Raw genomic sequence first — 24,136 nt, 5'->3', positions numbered from 1 at the left:
GGCAAGTAAAAGACCAGCCAGTTGGGTATAGGCAACAAGATTGGCACATCCAAAGCCAAAGGTTAGGAGTCATTGGGATTGAGCACCTGTAATGGGCTGAGAATATGCTAACCATGGAGGAGTGAGCCAAGGCAGAATATTAGTTATTAGAGAGAGGTTTACCCATTTAGAAAAGCACGTGATTAGATAGTTCAAGTCTAATGGATAACTGGTAATGTTTTGTCCTTGAGAGGCAACAGTATGAGAAGTCAATCACCTCATTTCTCTATGTTTAAGTTTCTTCCTCTGTAAGGTAGAAATGGTTATACCTGTATTATCCACTGCACCTCACAGAGTGGTTGTCAACATCAATTAAGATAATGTGCATTAAGAGCTTTATAAACTATGCAGTGCTGCATATATATACAGGAGATATTAGACAGTTGACAAGTATACATATGTATATGTGCATGTGTATATTTGTCAGCTGTCATTAATGCCTCTCTCTTCATGTGCTTGGTACTTTTCCTTAGATAGCCCTGACTATTGACCTATAATGTATAGTGAATGTAACCTTGTGAATTTCTCATTTTATATGACTATTATAAAGAAAGCATGAAAAAATAACAATTTCCTTCCATTTCAGGGTTTTCACTGCAAAGATGGCCTCTTTTAATGAATGTATCAAACCTATCATTGAACAATTGGACAAATTTAATCCTGAAGCTGACAGTCCTGAGCATGTCCTAGAAGAGATGTCTAACATTTTGCAGGTATGCTAAATCTCTGGTACTGTGCTGTTTTCTCTCAAAAGTTTAACCAATGAGATAGGAAATTGCACCCATGATGTGTTTCATGTTTTTCGTTTGCTTATTTTTCCAAGAAAGGTTACATTTATATCCTATTTCCTTTTATTCTTTAAAAAAAAGAGATGAAATTGGATTATGACTTTGAAAATTATTAGAGTTAACATCGTAAATTTATGTTTTAAATAGTTTTCAATAATAATTGGTTCAAGAGTTGGTGTAACTCTAATTATAATTTTAAAATATAATGTTTTTAAGCGCTAACCTTTTCCACTGAATATACTATAATTATATCTTTATTTTACTGACATTTTCAAAGGATTTAGAGCTATTCTGTAAAAAGCCTTAGAAATCAACTGGTCTATCACTCTGATTTCAAAGATGAGAGCCCAGAGAGGTGAAGGGACATCACACAGCCACAAATGGCAAAGCACTTGCCGTAAGGTCAGGAAGATCAGAGTTCGAATCCTGCCTCAGACACTTACTAACTGTGGGACCCTGAACAAGTCACTTAAGCTTTTTTTTCAGCCTCACTTTTCCCTTCTGTAAAGAGGGGATAATAACAGATCCTACCTCATAGGATTGCTGTGAGGATCAAATTCAATAATGTGTGTAAAGCATCTTTCCTCTGCTACTCTTCTCACTACATCAAACTTGTCCTGCTCATTTTTCTTTGTAGGGCTTCTTAGTGCATAAATTTTTTTGACTAATTGTCAAAGAAAACATTGTTAATGAAACTTCAGGTACATTTCTCTATACCCAAATGCACTGAAAGAAAAATATGAATAATAAATAAATTATATTAATAATTAATATTATAAAGTAAATAGAAATTAATAAAAATAAAGAAGAGGATATATGTTTGTATGAAATGACCGTATCAGAGTAGCTCCTCTTTCTCTTCCTCTTCCTCCTCTTCCTCCTATTCCATCCTCACATATGCCCCCTCTGTTTAAGGTATTGACTAGCAAACTAGTAAAGTCAAATCCTGCTAAGCTCTTCTCCTAGTTGGACATGAGCTTTCCTCTTTCCTCTCCCACGAAGCACTTTGTTTGATCCTCCCATATTTTACATGTTTCTGATATTTTATTTTGCATCATACTTATTATGACAAGCCAGGTAACCCTGGACAAGTTCTTTAACCTCTCAGTCTCATGTTCCTGACTTGTCAAATTGGAATAATAATAGCATTTACCCCACAAGCTTGTTGCAAGGGGCAAATGGATTAATGAGTTTAAAGCGCTTTATAATGCCTAAGCCCCTAATAGGGTTGTCTATGCATAGCATAGGAGGAGGAGAAGGAGGAGGAGGAGGAGTGGTAGTAGAAGCAGTTGGCATTTATGTGGTACCCACTGCGTGCCAGACATTGTGCTAAACACTTTACAAATCTCTCATTTGATCCTCACAACCTGGGAGGTAGGTGTTATTATTTTCCCCATTTTACAGTTGAAAAAACTGAGACTAACAGAGGTTAAGTGATTTGCCCAGGATGACACAGCCAGGAAGTGTCTAAGCCTGAATTTGAACTCAGGCTTCCTGACTCCAGGCCCAGAGCTCTATCCACTGTACCACCTAGCTACCAGTAGACCCATAAGCTCCACGAGGACAGAGACTGTTTCTTATCTAAACTTTGCATCTCCCCCAGTGCCAAGCACCAATATTCCATTTCATGAACATTTAATTCAATTGAATCCAGAAATGTGTTTTCCCTTCCACGGCCTGTTTTGACAGAGCAGCAGGTGAGAGGAGAAAGAATGCCTGAGCAAGAGTCAGGAGGCCTAAGTTCCAGGAGCATCTCCACCACTTACTTGAGCAAGTCCTTTCTCTCTGGGTCTCAGTTTACCCAGATTTGGGGAGTGGGTAGCCACAGGTAGTTCCCTTACAGCTCTGATGTTCTGTGACTCAACCTGTTCTCACCCCATAGCAATACTGAGCATGATACCGTATTTTACTGTACTTACATGGTGTGTTCACTCACTGAGAAGTTTTATCTGATGGTTGGTTCCATGGGATTTAGCAGACCCAGGATTCAAACCCAGGACATCAGACCCCAAATCCATTGCTTCTTTCATTACCCTGTCCTAATGGCAGTAAGGAAGAAATTGTTATTATTCTCATTTTTCAAGTGGGAAAAATATACCTAAAAAAGAAAGCCACTCTCTACAAGTTATTACTTTAATAAGTTTATTCAGCTATGACATGGGAGGGGGAGACCTTTTGCAGAATTTCGGAGCTTGACTTCTCCGATAAAAATCCATGCATCAGAAGCACTTCAAACGGGAAGGTGGGCTACAGGGACAGAGTAAGGCCCTGGCCAATAAAAATGGGCTACCCAGGACAACGGTTCAGAGTAGAAGGAGTAGCTCACATTATGTGGTTCCTAAAGCAGTTACTGGGCTCAGGCTAAATATGCTAAAGGCTACTGGTAATTCTACCTTCATTGTCAGGAAACTGAACCCCATTACATTGAAATTTGGCTTTGGGGGCAGAGCCAAGATGGTGGCTGGAAAACAGGGACTCGCTTAAGCTCTCCCACAAATCCCTCCAAATACCTGTAAAAAATGGCTCTGAACAAATTCTAGAGCTACAGAACCCACGAAATAACAGAGGGAAGCAGGTCTCCAGCTCAGAATGGCTTGGATGGTCACTGGGAAGGGTCTATTGCACCGTACTGGGAGCAGAGCACAGCCCAGCATGGGCCATGCCAGGACAGACCAGGGTGGAAGAGATCAGGCAAGCAGGCCTCAAAGCCATGAATCACTGAGCTGTAGCAGTTACCAGACTTCTCAGCCCACAAACGCCAAAGACCACAGAGAAGGTCAGTGGGAAAACTGCTGGATCTGGGCAAGAGAAGTATGCGGTCCGGCCCCAGCCCCGGGGGCAGAGGAGGTGGTTTGGCGGCAGCAGCAGCAAGAAGCTCTGGCAGCTGCTTCCAGAGCTCCAGCATCAGGTGCTTACAGAGCCCCTGGCTCACATGGTGGGAGGAAACAAGGGGCGATTCAGAGTGGGAGTGCAGGGAAAGCTTTGCTGGCGCAGAGGGAGGGTTCTCTTGCTTTGCCCTGCTTGGATCTGGGTTACAGTCCTGGTTGGCAGTTCTTGGGGGAGGAGAAGCGCTGTTGTGGCAAAACTTGCTATGTAGAAGTAGCTCTGAAAACAGCAGTGCAAGACCCTTGAAGCTTGGGACAAAGCACTCTCCACTCTGAAGGCAATCATACCCTGACAAAAAAGCTCAAGGGTCAAGTAGTTGACTGGGAACATGAGCAAGCAGCATAAAAGGACTCAGACTATAGAATCTTTTTTTTGGTGACAAAGAAGATCAAAACAAACAGCCAGAAGAAGTCAACAAAGTCAAAGAGCCTACATCAAAAGCCTCCAAGAAAAACATGAACTGGTCTCAGGCCATGGAAGAGCTCAATAAGGATTTGGAAAGGCAAGTAAGAGAAGTAGAGGAAAAATTGGGAAGAGAAATTTGAGTGATGCAAGAAAATCATGAAAAACAAGTCAATGACTTGCTAAAGGAGACCCAAAAAAATACTGAAGAAAATAACACCATAAAAAATAGACTAACTCAAATGGCCAAAGAGCTCCAAAAAGCCAATGAGGAGAAGAATGCCTTGAAAGGCAGAATTAGCCAAATGGAAAAGGAGGTCCAAAAGATCACTGAAGAAAATACTACTTTAAAAATTAGATTGGAGCAAGTGGAAACTAGAGACTTTGTGAGAAATCAAGATATTATAAAACAGAACCAAAAGAATAAAAAAATGGAAGACAATGTGAAATATCTGATTGGAAAAACCATTGACCTGGAGAATAGATCCAAGAGAGATAACTTAAAAATTATTGGACTACCTGAAAGCCATGATCAAAGAAAGAGCCTAGACATCATCTTTCAGGAAATTATCAAGGAAAACTGCCCTGATATTCTAGAACCAGAGGGTAAAATAGAAATTGAAAGAATCCATCAATTGCCTCTTGAAAAAGATCCCCAAAAGAAAACTCCTAGGAGTATTGTTGCCAAATTCCAGAGTTCCTAGGTCAAAGAGAAAATATCGCAAGCAGCCAGAAAGAAACAATTTGAGTACTGTAGAAACACAATCAGGATAACACAAGAATCTAGCAGCTTTTACATTAAGGGACCAAAGGGCTTGGAATATGATATTCTGGAGTTCAAAGCTAGGATTAAAACCAAGAAGCACTTACCCATCAAAACTGAGTATAATACTCCAGGGCAAAATATGGACTTTCAATGAAAGAGAGAACTTTCAAGCTGATGAAAAGACCAGAACTGAATAGAAAATCTGGCTTTCAAATACAAGAATCAAGAGAAGCATGAAAAGGTAAACAAGAAAGAGAAATCATAAGGGACTTACTAAAGTTGAACCATTTTGTTTACATTCCTATGTGGAAAGATGATATTTGTAATTCATGAGACCTTTCTCACTAGTAGGGTAGTTGAAGGGAATATACATACATACATACATACATACATACATACATATACATACAAAGGGCACAGGGTGAGTTGAATATGAAGGGATGATATCTAAAAGTAAACAAATACAATTAGGGGGTGAGAGAGGAATATATTGGGAGAAGGAGAAAGAGAGAGATAGAATGGGGTAAATTATGTCACATAAAAGTGGCAAGAAAAAGCAGTTCTATTGGAAGGGAAGAGGGGGCAGGTGAAAGGGAATGAGCGAATCTTGTTCTCATTGGATTTGACTTAAGGAGGGAATAACATACACACTCAATTGGGTATCTTACCCTACAGGAAAGTAGGGGGAAGGGGATAAGAGAGGGGGGATGACAGAATAGAGGGCAGATTGGGGGAGGCGGTAGTCAAAAGCAAACACTTTTGAAAAAAGACAAGGTCAAGGGAGAAAATTGAATAAAGGGGGACAGGATAGGATGGAGGGAAATATAGTCTTTCACAACATGACTGTTATGGAAGTGTTTTGCATAATGACACATGTGTGGCCTATGTTGAATTGCTCATCTTCTCAAGGAGGGTGGGTAGGGAGGGAAGAAGGGAGAGAATTTGGAACTTAAGATTCTAAAAACAAATGCTCAAAAAAGTTGTTTTTACATGCAACTGGGAAATAAGATATACAAGCAGTGGGGTATAGAAACCTATTTTGCCCTACAAGAAAGTAAGGGGAAAGGGATAAGGTTGCGGGGGGAGTGGGGTGACAGAAGAGAGGGCAGACTGGGGAAAGGGGCAATCAGAATATATGCCATCTTGGGCTGGGGGAGGGTAGATATGGAGAGAAAATTTGTAACTCAAAATCTTGTGGAAATCTTGTTGAAAACTAAAAAACATTAAATAGTAAAACAATAAATTTTTTTTAAAAAAGAAAGAAATTTAGCTTTAGCATTAAGAACAAAATGAGGACAGCTTATAGCAGAGAATGAGCCTGCATCAAGGCCTGCTCTAAATCTAGGCCTCCCAATAAGGCCTAACAGCCCCAAACATTTAATGCTTGCCTTTATTTAGAAAAGATGAATGCAATAGGACTTTATATCAAAGAATCTCAATGCATTTTTATAGGCATGCATTAGTTAACATCTCACAACATCTCCATAAAATTCATGCTGTTTCCTTCTTCATTTAACACATCTCTATTTTACAAGGAAGTAGAAACAGAACATTTTTGATCGTTTTAATTTGTAACGTGGTCCCCTGAAATTCCTGATCCTTCTGTCTCTCTGGAGCCCCTTACTATTTTTTTCTCTGTGGCTCCCTCTTCTCTCCTCACCCTGACCATGACTCCCAGTCTGTCTGTTGGTGGCTTTTGATCTGTCTTGGGGATTCTTTCTTCAGCCCTTCTCTAGCTTGGCTCCATCTGCTTGTGACTGCTCAGGAATACTAAAGACTCCCCAGATGTCATCATCCTCTCTCCTTCACTCTTCTAAGCTTGTACAGCCTGACCCACTCCCACAAGAATATGGCACACTGGAACTTTCTGGAACAACAGTGTCTGCCTCATTATTGTAAGCACCTGATGCCACACTGGAAAGCTTCGTCAAGGGCAGGTAATCCCTACTCATGTTGTGTCATCTCTGTTAAAAAGTTGTATTTTTTGTAAATTTATAGCTGCATAGGCTCATCGGTAGGCATACATCATAAATATCCATGAGTCTGCACAACAGTTATCCCAAATATGCAGGCCACCCACAAGTACATAATATACATTACATATATTTCATCAATGTGCATCATCTGGCTACGCGGTATTCCATCATACCTATGTACATGTTGATCTCCAGGCTGGAATGTGCTTCTTTTTTTTTTACCTCTGACTCCTAGAATCACTAGCTTCTTTCAAAGCCAAGCTCAGACATCACTCTTTACCTGTGACCTTTCCTGATTTCATCTACACACCACCCCTCCCTCACATGCACAAAATTACTTTCAATTTACTTTGTATATATCCTGTATTTATGTATGGGTGACTGTCATCAATAGGATGTGAGCTCCTTGAGGGCAGAGGCTATTTAGCTTTTTTAAAAATTCTTTGGGTCATCATATCCTTAGAGCCTAGCATAGTTCATGGCACACAGTAGGTGCTTACTAAATGCTTGTTGATGGATTGATCTCATGTAATCTGCCCACATTTCTCATCCCTCATCTCCAAATAGTACTAGCAGCTCCAAGCCAGATTTCCTCTTTTATCCTTTCCCTTTTAATTTCCCAACCATATACCCATGAGAGAGATCATTGTGACGCCTTGGGACGATAGCATCATTTTTTCCACAAATTTCTAATAGTAGATCTCAAATGTTAGAAAAGTCTCCAGCTCTTCAAAATACTTGAAACGTGTCCATGTGGCAAATGTCTTTGCCCTCTTGAGGTATGTGCTTAGTCTCTGCTGAGACTGTGTGACATGCCCACCTGACAGAGACTCTGCATATATTGATGGACGACCTAGACCCAGTGGCTCCTGGCCGATCTCATGCCCTTAGTATCCTTTCCTCATGCTTTTCTCACATTGTAAGGCAGTGTTGCATGGTGGAAAGAACTCTGGATTTGGGGGTTGGAGGAGCTGAGTTGGAATCCTGGCTTTGACACTCCACATAGGACCTTAAGCAAGTTCCTCAACTTCTCTGACCTTCAGTTTCTTCTTCCCTGAAATAAGAGGTCTGGACTAAATGACCTCCGATGTTCCTTCCATCTATAAGTCTGTGATCCTGCCTGGGTGACTTTGGGCAGATTACTTGTCTTAACCTCTCTGGTTCTCAGCCTCCTCAACTGCAGTATGAGGGAGGCTAAGCTTAATGACCTCCAAGGACCTTTACATCTATAAACCTGTGAGATTATGTGTTTCTTAATACAGTAGGATCATTCGTTTGAAAAGCTTCCTCATGAGTCCTTGCTTACATTACAGCTAAAATCACAGAGCCTAGAAAAGAAGCTAAAAGACATTTTGACTTGGGGAGAAGTGTGATATAAAGCAAAAATTTAGAACTTGGAGTCAAGAAGATCTATTGGATGTATGCCCTTGGGCAAGTCACTGTGGGCCTCAGTTTTCTCCTCTGTAAAACAGAAGGGTTGGATGAGATGGCAGATTGGCTCCCTTCCGGCTCCAAAGTCTTGTGATTTTGAGCTTTTGACATTCTTTGTCAATCAGAGTCATTTCAACACTAGAAATATCTTTCTAAATCCAACATCAATATCCATCCTCCCTACATTGTGTTTGACTTGGCTTAGTCCATTCTTTCAATCATACTTTTTCACTGAATACTTTTTAACTTTTTATGTTTTGGATTTTTTCATTACTGAATATCTGTTCACAAAGCAAAAGGAGCCATGGAAATTAGTTTTGTTTTGTTTTGTTTTGTTTTAAATTTGGTACAAGCCTACTCTGAGGACTTCTAAAGGAGGTAACAGCTGAAAAACATGGTTATTAGTTGCAAGCCTTTAAAAATCTCTTTGACACAAGCCATTACTACTCATAATTTATGGTATTACCAAATGTAACTGGGCATGTTATGGAGCTTTCAGCATGCCCAGATCTCCTAACATGGAGGTACCTTGTGTCTTCCTGCATTAGTACAAGTAACCTCCTTTGACTGACTGTGTAGCCTATAAAAACTACTAGACTGGGACAGTCTCTCTCTTTCCTGTGTTTGCAACTGAAAAGAGCAAGAGAAAGAAAGTGGGGGAGGGGAGGGGAGGAGAAACAGAGTGAGAGGGTGAGCCAGAAAGATAAGGAGGAAAGGAAGAGAAAGAGGGGGAATGGAGAAAGAGAGAGACAGAGAAAGAGAGACAGAGAGAGACACAGAGACAGAGAGACACACAGAGAGACTGACTGTTGTGGTCTGGAAATTTTAAAGATGTCACCTTTTTCTGGCTACTCAGGCCATCCAAAGAGACTCTTCCCACCCACATAGTAGGAAAAGGCAGGATGCAGAGTGCCTTCATGTTAGAAGATCCCATTACATAAACAAACGACAAAATTCTACCGGTAAGATGCTATATGATTCACTTCAGATCTCTGGTCTTTGTTATTTTTTGGAAGAGGAAGGGAAAGGATAAGAGTCAAGGTAGATCTGTGATTTCATTGGTTGGGTGAGGAATTTTCTCTTCCAAAGCAAATCGGCACCTGATCAACAACTTAGGGTCTTAAAGAGACGCCTGGGGTGCTGAGAGAATACCCGACTTGCTTAGGATGACATTAGAGGCAGGAGATTTGAATTTGCCACCTCCTAGTCTGGCTGTCTCTCCACTATACTTGTTATCTCTTATCTCTGGCATTTAAAAATTCTGAGGCTGCATCGTGGTGTCACCAGAGGACTGCTGGGCTGAAACATAGGTGACCTGGGTTCTCCATCGTCCCCAACCTGCCACTACCTTGCTCTGTCATTTTAAGCTACTTTACCTCTTCTGGGCCTCAGTTTCCCTCATTTGTAAAATGAGGAGTTGGGCCAACTGATGTCCGATGTCTCTTCCAATGCTAATACTCTAATAGCAATTGAAGTTTTGCCTTTCTGGTCTGACATTTAGAGCTAAAGGACATTTGAGTACCATTTTTGTGTGTAGATGAAGAAACTGAGACCCAGAAAGGTCAATGAACTTGTCCTTATTCACAGGGTAACAGAGTTGCAAGATGAACCCAGGTCTTCTGATTCTAAATCCATCATCTCACGCTACAGAAACATGCTTTGCAGTAGAAAGTGTTATTTCCCTAGCCATCTATTTACCCAGTTCATCTTTTCCTTTAAGATTCTGAATCTTGTTTAATAAAGCTTGTTTTCTGAGGAAAAAGAAAACCATCATCGCTGCTACTATCCAGAGGTACATTTTTCAAAGCATCACGTAGAGATTCAGCTGCATAATTCCCATTATTGTTAATGGAGACCACATTGCTAAATCCCTGTATACCACTTTTGAAATGCACCCCTTGCTGTTTCTCTATTTTCCCATAATTGTGACAGATCAAGCAAATAATATAACCAATCATTTTAAGTTGTGCTTTTTTTTCTTTTTTCACTTAGCAGATTTTGTGATTTTTTTTTTTACCACAAAATGTTTTGTAAGGGGGGAAAAAATCTAAAAATTGAATCAGAGAAATAGCAATTGAGTCTTAAAACCCAGGGGTGAAGAGTTTCAAAGGCAGAAAGAACAGAGCTGAGTGAACCATTATGATTGTAGGCAAGTATTCTTGCCTCCATGTGTGGAGTTAAGGCAAGTAAATTAACCAAACAGAAAACTGAAAATACAATCATACCCTTATAAATTCGTATCTAAGTAAAGACAGGTTGAATCCTCTAGTGTTTCTCCTACTGTCTTCCACGCACCCCAATGCTCTGTACAGTGTGAATTGTACCATTCTCACCATTTAGTGCTAGGTTGGTTTTTGTGTAAGTGGTTATAACTTGACTTCTATAAGGATATATGAGAGGCAGTGTGGTGTAATGGATAAAGATCTGGCCTCACAGTCAGGAGGACCTTATGTCATATGGTTGCATGACCTTGGGTACGAGAAAGTGTTTAGAGGAAGCCTTTGAACCTTTGGGTGCCACATCCTCTGGGCCTTCCTCTCTCTGCCTCAGTCAGTTTTAACTCCTGCCCCATGTCTCTGCAAGGCTTTTTTCCATGTGGGTCAAGAGACACAATTACCTCTGCTATCCACACCCTTCTAGGAGCCAGTGCAAACACATTGTGCAGTGAGAAAAGCATTGGGTTTGAAGTCAAAAGTCCTTGACTCTAATCCCACCTCTGCTAAAGTGATCCAGTCGAAGGAGCATGGGATTTGAAATCAAAGAGCTTGGGTTCAAATCCTGGCTCTGCTACTGTGATGTTGGGCAAGTCACAGACTCAGTTTCCTCATCTATAAAATGAGAAGTTGGGCTGGTTGACTTCTACATTTCCTTCCAGTTCCAAATCTGTAGATCTATCTGGATCTAGAAGTCTGTAATCTAGCCTGTGTGACCTTGGGCAAGTCACCTCTCTTCAATGGCCTGAGGTTCTTTATTTATCAAATAAGGAGATTGAACTAAATGACTGTCAGGAGCCATTCTAGGTCTAAATTCTGTTAATTTATATCCTCTCCCCAACAGCATCCCCCTTCTCCCCTTTTTCTTCCCAGTGCTTACACTTCTTTCTCTGCCCCCCAAATGTGAGCAAAAAGCTAAAGAACAATATATTGTAAGATCATGAAATAAAGTATAATTATCGATATTTGTGTCTTATTCTCTTTTTAGACTGTTAGCCCCATGAGGGCAGAGGGCATGTCTTATCTAAACTCTAGATTCCCCTCCTTCATCCAGCATATAGTAGGTGTTTTAAGTATTTTTTGAGTGAATGAATCCTCCAATCCTAACCTCGGCCTTGTGTTTTGTTTTCATAAATATCTGTCATCTGTCCATGTCATAGCTCTGGTCCTGGCTAGTGTAAGTGTCCCTAAGTGACCCATGGTCTTGACTATGGAGCCACTATTTATCAGTTCTACCAATATATTTCAAGACCCAAAATACTCCGTGACCATGTTAGTTTGAACAACAGTGATGTGAAAGTCTGCCAAGAACTTTCTGAGCTATGTAATAGATGTTGACTGCTGTTTAAACCAAGAGAAAACACTGATGGAACACAGCTGCCTATATGCTCCCCCCCCCACTACTTTTTAAATGGGATATGTGATTTTATCTGGGTAGGAAACTCCCAGAAAAGGATGCCCCCTACCAACATAAAATAGAATCTGCTTTGCAATTCTGGAGAGTTGCCCAGGGCATTTAGAGGTAGATAGATAGATGGATAGATAGATAGATAGATAGATAGATAGATAGATAGATAGATAGATATAGATATAGATATGGATATGAATCTGCTTTGCGGTTCTGGAGAGTTGCCCAGGGCATTGAGAGGTAGATAGATAGATAGATAGATAGATAGATAGATAGATAGATAGATAGATAGATAGATTGATATAGATATGAATCTGCTTTGCAATTCTGGAGAGCTGCCTCAGGCATTGATATGTGTGTGTGTGTATATATATATATATATACATATATATATATATATATATATATACCTCTCAATCCATTATACCACACTGTCTCTAATCTACACCTCATAAGACAAGTAATACTATAATTACCTACCCAAAAAATTCCACAATGCTAAATGGTGGTCAGAAAATGTGATAAACATTGAAAGAGAAAGATTATTTTTACTTGTTTTTCAGTCATTTCTGACTCTTGTGACTAAATTTGGAATTTTCTTGGCAGAGATACTGGAGTGGTTTTCCATTTCCTTCTCCAGCTCATTTACAGATGAGGAAACTAAGGCAAACAGAGTTAAGTGACTTGCCCAGGGTCACGCAGCTAAGAAATGTCTGAGGTCAGATTTGAACTTAGAGGAGTCTCCCTGACTCCAGGGCCTGTGCTGTATGCACTATGGTGCCACCTAGCCACCCTTTTATTTCTATGTTTGTTTTTTCTAGCTGCCCTTTTAAAGGAAATACACATGATCAAAGTATTTGGGGCTGGAAGATCCTTAAAGATCATCTGACCTAACCCCATCATTTACCACAGGAAGGAAATGGAACCCAGAAACGTTAAGTGATTTACCCAAATTCATAAAACTGCAGGGCCAGAATTCAAACCCAAGTCCTGTGACTCCAAATTTAACATTTTTAAAATCACAAAATTGTAGGCCAGGTAGCAGTGAAACAACTTAGCACATGAGTTCTGAGTTCCAATCCAAATTAGCCCTGAGCGTATAGCATAACATTAGATTCACTTCTCCCTGAGCTTCCTTTCACATATATTAAAAATAAGGTGGTTGAATTAGGCGATCTTTAAGGTTACTTCTGGGCTGCTAGATGGTGCAGAGGATAGAATACAGGACCTATAGTCAGGAAGATCTGAATTCACATGTGTCCTCAGACACATTTGTGTGTTTCCCTGAGCAAGTTGCTTAACCCTGTTTACCTCATTTTTCTCATCTTTAAAATGAGCTGGAGAAGGAAATGGCAAACCACTTCAGTATCTTTGCCAAGAAAACCCCAAATGGGGTCACAAAGAGTCAGACATGACTAAAATGCTATCTGGAGTCAAGCGGAATAAACCTAATCCATCTACAGCAAATACATGAAGACAATGAACACATCCCCCCTAAATCTCCCCTTCTTCAGGCTAAATATTTCCATTTCCCTCATGTGGCCCTATATAGGACCCTAGCCTTGTTGTCCTTCCCTGCATATGAGCCATATTATTAATGTCCCTTCCAAAACCTAACCCTAAACCAGAGCCAGATATGTTATTCCTAATGGGGGCTAACCAAGGAGTAACTCAATGTAACTGTCACCTCCATCATACTAGACACTAAAGCACATTAGTTTTTTGGGTTTGGTTTTTTTTTTTGGTTGTTACTCTTACTTCTTGTTTAACCTACCAATTCATTAAAAAACTTAAGTCCTTTTCAAATAAATTTTTGTCTAGCCCTATCTCTTCTATTCTGAACTTGGTTGGTTCACCATTTGAACTCAAGTACAAGATTTTAAAATTAAATTTTAAAATTTTAGGCCAACATTCTAGCCTAAGATAGTTATGGATCCTAATTATATAATATATTAGTTAGCCTTCCAACTTCCTGATTCCATTTATAGAGGACCATTTCTCCAAGTATGAATAGTGGTACATTTTTCTTTTTTTTTCTTTTTTTATTCTTTAAAAATTTTTATATAACATTTTTATTTAAAGTTTTGAATTCCAAATTCTATCCCTCCCTCCCTTCCTCCCCTCCACCTTGCCTGAGATGGTAAGCAGATATAGGTTATACATGTGCAATTATGTAAAATGTTTCCATATTAGTCATTTTGTACAAGAAGACTTGAATAAAAGAAAAAGAAAGAAAATGAAAAATAACATGCTTCAGTCTATTCAATCAATATCAATTCTTTCTGTAGAGGCAGTTGGTATGCTTCATTATTAGTCCTTTGAGATTGTCTTGGATCATTGTATTGCTGAGAATAGCTAAGTCATTCACAATTCTTCATCGAACAGTATTGATGTTATTGTGTACAGTGTTCTCCTGGTTCTGTTCACTTTACTGTGTGATCAGTTCATGTAAGTCTTTCTAGGTTTTTCTGAAATATCCTGCCTGTCATTTCTTTTTTTTTTTTTGGTTTGTTTGTATTGATTTAACATTTAATTTTCCCCAGTAACATGCAAACAGCAATTTTTAACATTTGTTTTTAAAACTTTGAGTTCCAAATTCTCTCCCTTCCTCCCTCTCCACCTCTCCCACTGAGAATGCAAACAATTTCATATAAGTGATATATGTATAGTCATGCAAAACATGTCCATAATAGTCATATTTTGAAAGAAGATATAGATTTAAAAACTCTGTATTCAGACACCATCAGTTCTTTCTCTGGGGATGGATAGCGTTTTTCATCCTAAGTCCTTCAGAGTTGTCTTGCATTGTATTGCTGAGAATAGCTAAGTCATTCACAGCTGATCATCCTGCAATATTGCTATTACTTTGTACCCATTACATTTCACTTTGCATCAATCCATGTAAGTCTTTCTAGGTTTTTCTTAGAGCTTCCTGCTCATCATTTCTTGTAGTACAATAGTATTCCATCACAATTGCATACCACAACTTATTCAACCATTCCCCAATTGATGTGCATCCCCTCAATTTTCAATTCTTTATTCCCAGAAAAGAGCTGGTACAAATATTTTTTGTATATGTAGGTCCTTTTCCCTTTTGTTTTTATGTCTTTTGGGATATAAACCTAGTAGTGGTATTGCCTGCCTGTCATTTCTTATAGCACAATAATATTCCATTACAATCATATACAGTGGTATACTTTCTTCTTTCCTGAGAAAACTGAGACCATTCACCCTGAATTTCTTCTCCCATTCATTTCACCTCAAACTCCTTTGGTCACCCATTCTCTCCTCCTTTCTCTTAGTCTTCGATGAAGAGATGACCCTTCTCCTTTGCCAAGACCAGTACCTCTAAATATGTACATGATCCTATTCCCTCCAATCTTTTTCAGCAAATTGTGCCCTCTATCATCTTCCTCTCAAACTTCTCTGTATCAACAGGTTCCTTTATTACTGCCTTCAAATATGGCCATCCTTGAAATATCTTCACTAGACCATACCATCCCCTCACCTATGATCATTTATCTTTCCTTTTGTCAGACTCCTTGAAAAAGCTTTCTATACTTGCCTTCTCCACTTCCTCTCCTTTAACTCATTCCTCATCATTTTACAGTCTGGCTTCAGACCTCGTCCCTCAACTGAAATTTCTCATCTCAGACTTGCCAGTGATTGCTTAATTGCCAGATATGATGGTCAGTCAATAAATATTTATTGGACACCTTCTTTGTGTCAGGCACTGTGCTAAGCAGTGGGGATTCAGAGATAAAGAGAGCCCTCCCCTCAAGGAGCTTATCATCTAATGGGGGATGACCACACACAAAACATACCTGAAACATGGAGGGGGGAGATACCCAGTGCAGGAATATAGTGGAAAAGCCAAAGAAGTCCAAGATGAGTGACTTTGTTGAACTAGTACTCTTCTTATATTTCTAGTAGCCAAACCTTCTCCCTAATGCCAGACAGTCTTTCTTCATCTTTCCCTTGAATACTGTGTGGTATAGTATAAAGAGGGTTAGCTTGGAGTTATGTGATACGGATTCAAATCCTAGCTTTGCTACTAACTAATGACTTCTGTGACTTTGAGCAAATCACTTCATTTCTCCTTATGTGTAAAATAAGTGGCTTTGTTTAGATGACTCTATGATCCCTTCTCCTTTCTGTGATTCCATCACTACTGGGATCATCTGATACTGACTCATGCTTTCGATCCAGAGCCTTCTTCCTTTTCTTCAGGTGAAAAACCTCTAGTTCCTGACTCAGCATGACTGATTAGCATTTCTGGTCCTTCCATGATCCTGGCTGGAGGAACTACAGCCTGTGTTCAAGAATAGCTCCAAGCCCTAAGATAGGACCAGGTACAGAGCCCTGTAAAGTGCGCTAGAAACTTCGCTCTGGTTTGATATGGATCTATTTATCACCACTTTCTGAGGTTGGTCATTCAACCAATTGTAAATCTACCTCACAGAAGTATTGTCCATTTCATCTCTTGTGTCCATGTCATTGCCCTGATCTGCCTATCTAGTAACCTGTCAGAAAAAGGGGTGGGGGGAATAAGATTACTTTGGCATGATTTGTTCTTAATGAATCCACTGAATCTTAGTGATCTTCATTTTACTGTTTCAGATCTCACAAACTTTCCCTTTAATTATTCATTCTAGAATTTTGCCAGAAACTTATGTTGAGCTATTTAGATATTTAGATATAGTTTGACTCTTCCCCCTTGTGGAATACTAGGATAATATTTGTACCCTAAGTCCTATAACCTTTGAAGACCACCAGCAGATCAGCTCTCACTTGTGTGATTTCTTTCGGTATGTACATATAGCTCATTTGGGAATGGCGACCTGAAACCAGTTAGCCCATTTAACTGCCCTTTTGCAATTTTTCATACTTGTCTTGGGTTTCAGTTTCTTGTTGACCATTTTTATTTCTGATCTTCACACTAAAGATTATTCTCTTTGATAGAAAAGGGGGAAAGCTTGCCTGTTGATGGGCCACAGTTTGATTTTGGTAACCCTAACTGGGCCTAGGATTGAGGTTTCCTACTATTTCTCCAGTACATTTGACTTCAAATGATTCCTTGTGAGTGATATTTCATTTTACATATGTGATGTTCCTGGCAAATCAAATTCTTTAGACCTCAGTTTCTATAACTGTTAAAACAAAGTGGTCAAACAAATGATTTCTAAGTGCCTTCCTAACTCTAAAAATTCTATGAGCCTACTCTGAATCTATTTCCTAAAGTAAATAGACCTTGAGCCAAATTTTAATCATAAGAAAGAGTGTCATTTACCAGCAACTACCCTGCTTCCTGTATTACCTAGATCATTCAAAATCTCTTGGCCAAATGCTGACCAGGCCTGACCCCAGTTCTTTAGAGATCTGATGAGATCATGGCCTAAAGTGATAAAGCCAAGGACTTTAAACTTACTAAAAATGTATATATACAATTACAAAATTCATACGTAATTAATAAAAACCGAGTTGGTATTATCTTACACTAGAGAGACAAAATCTTTCTGAAGAAGTGTTTGGCAATCAGCCCACAAATTCATTAAAAATTAAAGTTCTGGGCCATGGATGACTCAGGACTCTAATTCACTTGCCAACTCTGCTTTTCCCCAAACCCCCCAGGCTATGTGCTGACTCATTGCCTTTATTAGTTTTGTCCCTTAATTCCTTCTTCAGGGAAAAAGAAAAGGATGGAAACTCCATCATCATCTTCTTTGCATTCATGACAGCAAAAAACACAAACAAAGCAAGAGAAGACATGTTTGCCTACTGCTTGGTGGGCTAGTTGACCACATCACCCTTCTAGTACTATTTTGGATCAGATTTCAATTAGTTTCCAAAAGAGGCACTAAGCCTTGTTATTAGTTTCTTGATGAAATCCCTAAGGACTAGGAAATGTTTATCTTCCTATTACAATGCTCTATTATGGTTGCTTACAATATGATTTAGCCTGTATCTGCTTTAGCCTTTTATTCATATGCATGTGGGAGGGTATGTCTTATGATATGTATTTCTGTTATTGTTACTTATGAATGGAGGCAATTAATGAAAGAGGATCATGGACATAATAGAGGAGAGTTTAGCTTGGCACTTAAGGTCTTTTACAACTTGGTTCCATCCTACTTTTCTGATCAATAAAAATTTCTTATATGCCTACTTTGTTCCAAGGCTTATGCTTAGCCCTGGGGATACAAAGATAGAGACGGCACATTTCATACTTTCAAAGACCTTACAGTTGAATGGAGAGAAAGCCATGCACACAAATAACCAGGGTGCAATGAAGAATGAGCTGAGAGCAAAGGAGGGTGAGGTCTAAAGAAAGTGCTGTTTGAAATCTGAAAAGGGAGTGATCGCTCTCATTTGGTTTGGGTGGGAGAGGGAAGGTCACCCAAGGCAATGGAGAGGGGGCATCTGAGGACGGGATGAGTTTCTATTGGATTTCCTGGTTTCTCTATTTATAATCCATTGTTTTAATAAAAATTCTAGACTCTCAATATTAAAGATGAAAGCTTCATTTTGGAAGTTCTCTCTGGATGTCTTGAATATAAGAAGTTACTGGAAGTGGTGGTCACTGCATTTTACGCACATGCTGGGAAGAAGTATCTGTGGTCTGATTACAATCTCTTTACAGGTATGTGGTTTTAAGCACTGATTTAATTCAAGTGTGAAATTCAAGAATTCAGCAAAATCCAAATTAATGCTCTTCAATCCTTGGTTAATCCTTGGTTAATCCTGATTAACCTTGGTATTTCAAACTCTTATATTTTCAAATATGAAGAAAGAATATCAGGATGGAAATTTTGTATGCACGTTGAAGAAAATTTTAGTTTCATAATATAGTTGATATTATATATATATAGGTGTATGTATATTTGCATGTATGTATGTATGAATATGTGTATGTGTGTATGTATACCAACAGCTAGATGGCACAGTGTATAAAGTTCAGGGCCTGGGGTCAGGAGGACCCTTCTTCCTGAGTTCAAATCTGGTCTCAGACATTTACTAGCTGTGTGACCGTGGACAAGTTGCTTAAACTTATTTGCCTCAGTTTCCTCATCCATAAAATGAACTAGAGAAGGAAATGGCAAACTATTTCAGTATCTTTGCCAAGAAAACCCCACATGGGATCACAAAGTCAGACACAATTGAAAACAGCTGAACAAAAACAAAAATATGTGTGTGTGTGTGTGTGTATACATACACACACACAAACACACCAATTGTTGTGGATAAGCCAATAGTATCATAGATTTAGACTTGGAAGGAATTTTAGAGGTCATATAGTCCAACCCGTTCAAATTACCTTTCATCTGAGGAACCTGAGGTCTAGAGAGGTTAGATATCTTGGCCCTAGACATACAGGTGGTAAGTGGTAGAGCTGGGTTTTGCACCCTGGGCTTTTGAATCCAAATCTCCACTGTCTCCCTAAAGCTTAATGATTTTGTTAATGTTGTTACTTCATCTGCTGACAGAGGAAGCAAAGCCTCAGACCTTCATGAGTTGCTTTGGCCAAAAATTATCCTCATCTGCTTGCCAGCCTCCTAGAAGAAGCCGTTCCACAATGAGCAAGGCTAGTCCTGGGATAACCAAGTGTGTAGTCTATTTTTGTCTTAATGGATCCGTTCTTGTAGCTTCTCCAGCTTAGTAGGACCTCTCAGAGCTTACTTTCCAGTGTCCTGGCCTTCAACAAACTATCCACTGTAACCTTAGTGGAGAGCATAAATGAAGTGGCGGCAATCCTCCATTAAAATACAGTTCCATGCATGGAGCATGGCCTCAAAAGCCAGGCTAGGCTCTCTCAGCTCTAACTAAGCTCAAAAATCTTCTAATTCAGGCTGGACAGCAGACTGAGGATCTGACTTCCAAGGACTAAGTGATGATAACCTTATCACCAGAAGGCTGACTCCCAAGTGACGAATTTTCTGGCCATGGCATTCCTTGAAATGTTAATGGGCTTCACTTCGCTTTAGTGAAGGAAATAATACCACCAATATAATCATGGTTCTTTCCAAGTATCAACTGATGCCTTAAATATATATATGTACGTATATATGTATAGCTCTTAAATACTGCTTTTGCATATATTTCCTAGTGTGAGCCTCATATCAAACTTGTGCATTGGAGAGGGAAAATGTTGTCATTCTCATTTTACGGAGGAGAACACTGAAGCTCAGAGTTAAAATGACTTGCCCAAGGTCATCATTAATGGATCCTGGAAGTAGTGAAGCCGAGGGCTGAAAGAGAATGTCACTGATTCCAAGTCTAGTTCCCTTCCTTCTTCACAATGCAGTCATTTCGTGCACACACCTTCATGCAAACATCAAAGCTTGCAGAAATAGGAAGCTTTTCTAAAAAAAAAAATTACATTAACTCAGCTCAATTTTGTTGTTAGTAGAATGCTACTAGTTTATGTGACCTGGCTTAGTCACTTACCCACTCTGAACCTCAGTGTCCTCCCCTGTAAAATGGCAATAAGAATCCTTTTAGTGCCTACCTCACAATGTCGTGATAAGGCTCCAAAGAGATTTTATATATATATAGATATATATATAGATATAGATATAGATATATAGATATAGATATATATAGATATAGATATATATGCAGTACTTTGGCAACTACCAAAATGCTATATTGACTTTCTTTACTATTAAAGATATAACTAACATTTTATGATGCCATTTTTGCCCTAAGATTTCATTTTAGGTTATCTCTGCTCCCTTTGCAAATAGTTTTGTAGTATAAATACACCTTCTTTAAATATAGTCTATATGGTTGAAGATTTTTAATAGCCTTTTTTGATATTTGGTCATAAATGTGAATTCAGCTAATTCTAAATGTCAAGAACTACTTGTAAGAGTACAGAACACTGTGATTCAGATTCTAAATAGGCATATAAATCCATTAGAATTACTGTCACTTTTTACAACTCAGATGAGTCTGATGTGAATGCATTAGAACTGCATGAGCTCATAGTCTTGGTAATCTGGTGCTATTTGGATATACTGCTAGGAAGATTCTGGGTTCCCGCTAGCTGCATCCTTGGGAACAGGGGCCCGAATAGGGAATGAAAATAATGAATGTATATGGTGCTTTTTATAGGGCATGTCCATCACAGTAACTCTGAGAGATAAGTAGTCATTTTACAGATGAGAAAACTGAGTCTCTGGGAGTTTAAGTGATTCGCCCATGATCACACAACTAGAAAGTTTTGATTCCAAGATTCAAGATCTGGTCCCGTAACTCTAAGTGTGGAGTTCTTTACACTTTACTCTGGCCATCTCTAACCTTCTGTCATTTCCAACCCATGAACCTGCATCCTATTACAGGGCTGCTAAGCATTAATATAGAAAATTACAAAATTAAGCTACGTGCCCTTAGCCAGACTACAGTGTTTCTAATCTACTGTTGCTGACTCCTGATTTTATTCTTCCTAGCTTCTGTTCTAAAACTTCACATCCTTCCTCTTCCCCAAAGGGCTTTTCTATCTTCCCATACTCCTGGGAGTTCCCTTTAGTCTCCTTCAGCCACCCCCACTATATCTATATATCTCTGTCTGTGTCTGTCTATAGCTTTATCTATTGCTATATCTACATCTGTCTACCTATCTCTCTATCTATCTAGGCCTAGATAAACAGATACAGAGTTACATCTAGATAATTGAAATGATAGACGAGAGAGAGAGTAAGAGAGAGAGAGAGAGAGAGAGAGAGAGAGAGAGAGAGAGAGAGAGAGAGAGACTCTCAAATCTGTGATCTGTTTTGATGGTGAAAGTGCAGGACCAGGAGAGACATAGTGGTAATGGAGGCCTACACACAGATGCGGCTGTCCCCTTTCCATTGTTGACATTGGGTTTATGACAATCAAGTGATATCCCAGGCATGTTAGCTGCTGGGCCAGCTGAGCAGCTCCCCGCCTTCTCAGTGTAGCAAGTGTGATCCTGTGGGTCATAGAAAACAATCAGGACTCCAGAGGCATTTGGCTGTCAATCACATGGCACACCACCCCTATGACTATATTACTGCTACAAACCAGGCTTTTACCTAAGAGTGTGTGTCACAGTTGTTGGCTTAGCCCCCACAGACTTGGCCAGACCCCTCCTTTTCTCTTACAGAGATGTTGCCCCATTCATTTCCCTTCTTGTAAGGTCATAATTTAAACCCACAGTTTAGATTAGTCAATGCACAGAAGAAGCAGAAGGTATGATTGTGTGGAACACAAGCTAGACATTCTTGTCAATCCTCAGATCCAACCCCTCCTAAGGCAGAAAGCCCTTTACTTTAGGCCATGTTTCTATTTCTTCTCTCTTAAGTCTCCTAGCCATAGCAGGAATTGAGGAGAGAGCAAGCTTGAAATTCAGAGTCTTATATAATAGGACTTCAACCTCCCTGTGAAACAGCAGTGGATACGGGCAGTTAACTCACGATAGGATTAGAGAACTATGCGAAAGTGTTGGTGATTCTCATGGTCACAGCTACACAGGTAAACAGAAACACAGGATTGCACCCCCAGGGTCCCCAGAACTCTGATTCAAGGTCTGGCTCATTCCCTTGCCAGTTGTTACATCACCAGCATCCCTTGGACCCTGCTCAGATGCTCCAAATGCTAAATCTGATACCAAGACTGGCAGGAGCACAGATATAATACTTGCTACTTTGAGAATAGGCGCTGCTCAAGCATCCCAGGAACTAAAACCCCTAGGTTATCATAAATCACCCATCTAGTCTCCCACTTGGTCATCATGTCTCTCCAAATGCCTCTCTCTCACTTTCAAAATCCACTGTATAGTGTTATATACCCTTCACTGTAGTCAGCCCCAAAATCAATCTAATCAAAGTCCAAGCTAAGGCAATGTATCAATTTTGTTGCCCTATCCAAATCTCATTCCAGCAGAGTGTAGCGCTATCCTGCCTAATGAGAGATAACACTGAAAAAAAATAAGTATGATTGAGTATGGAAATGGAGTCTGATGGGAAGGGTCCATCACTAGTCACTGAAATAGGTATTACATGTATATTTTTGTTTCTGTAATTATATATAACAACTTTCTTATCATGCTTTAATATGTATTTTTATTAGTTATTTGTTATCTGTCTACTTTTTGCCTGGATAAAATTGGTCTCCAGTCCTTCAGTAAAATTATCAAGTCTCTGGATAGTGCCAAAATGTGTAAGGTAAGCTAATTCTTTTTTAACCATATAGAATAGTCAATGTTTATCTTTAAAAGTTTCTTATAAAGTACCTTATTTATGAAACTATTATTAGTTACTTTTAAGCCTCAATTACTGAGTACTCTATGGTACTGTACCTACAAATCCTGGGAAATGAAAAGTTTAATCATTATTTTCATTTTAATGATGCTATAATCTTTATATTTATATAGAAAGAGATCCACATTATCTTGTTTCCAAACTTGCATTTTTGACCCAGGTTAAATTATGTTCTTATTAGTTAAAATGAAATGAACCACTGTGGAAACCTTAAGGTATTATGTATAATGCAAGCTATTTTAAGTAATACTTGCTTGGTAACTTGCTAAAGACATTGGTGGCTACTGTCTGTGGTGCTAAACCAGCAAGGGTACAGCAGTGCTCCATGAAGACACTGTATAGAGCAGAGGCTCCCAAACTTATTTGGCCTTCTGCCCCCTTTTAAAAAAAATTACTCAGCATCCCCCGGAAATGTATTTTTTTAACCCTTTAACTTTTTTTATTTGCATCATTTCAAAAAATATTTTTGAAAAAATAATGCATCTTAAATTTAATAATTTATTGTAAGTTTGTGGGGTATTTCCTGCATTGAAATTTTGATGCTGTGTAACCATATAGTATTGTATTGTAAACAAGTCATTACATGCATGTATCCCTGGATTTCTTGGCAAATGTGCAACATGTTCACCTCCAACACTTGCCTATTAAGAGCTGTTGGCGGATTTGACCACTAATTGATTATAACTACATTTTGTGTGTTTATTTGGAAAGTAATGTAATCACTATGACTTTAACTCTGTTACACAACAGATGAAGCATATACGAATGGTTTTTCAAAATTTTCTTCTCTTCTTTCCTTATGCTTCCATTGTCCCCTTATTTTTATTCAACGCCCCCAATTGCTCCCAAGGCTACTATTACCTCTCTAGATCATTCCAGTGCCTCCCAGGGGGCTGTATTGCCCACTTTGGGAACCTATGGATAGAGTCTTAAAAGTGAATAGCT

At 39.2% G+C, this 24,136-nt stretch overlaps 1 protein-coding gene across 1 annotated transcript in view; it reads left to right on the top strand.

The window, feature by feature from the left end:
* CFAP99 (cilia and flagella associated protein 99) overlaps positions 1-24,136 on the top strand; it is a 173,994-nt gene that overhangs the window by 16,176 nt on the left and 133,682 nt on the right. Inside the window, exons 2-5 of the mRNA XM_036765417.1 lie at positions 626-752; positions 2,522-2,524; positions 18,405-18,549; positions 23,001-23,095. Coding sequence (XP_036621312.1) covers positions 642-752; positions 2,522-2,524; positions 18,405-18,549; positions 23,001-23,095 — 354 coding nt within the window. The 5' untranslated portion in view covers positions 626-641. The remainder of the gene's footprint in view (positions 1-625; positions 753-2,521; positions 2,525-18,404; positions 18,550-23,000; positions 23,096-24,136) is intronic.

This window comes from Trichosurus vulpecula, chromosome 6, assembly GCF_011100635.1.
Source record: "Trichosurus vulpecula isolate mTriVul1 chromosome 6, mTriVul1.pri, whole genome shotgun sequence".
Lineage (NCBI taxonomy): Eukaryota > Metazoa > Chordata > Mammalia > Diprotodontia > Phalangeridae > Trichosurus > Trichosurus vulpecula.
Note: the sequence above shows the minus strand (reverse complement) of the source record. Positions and strands in the feature narration are given on the sequence as shown.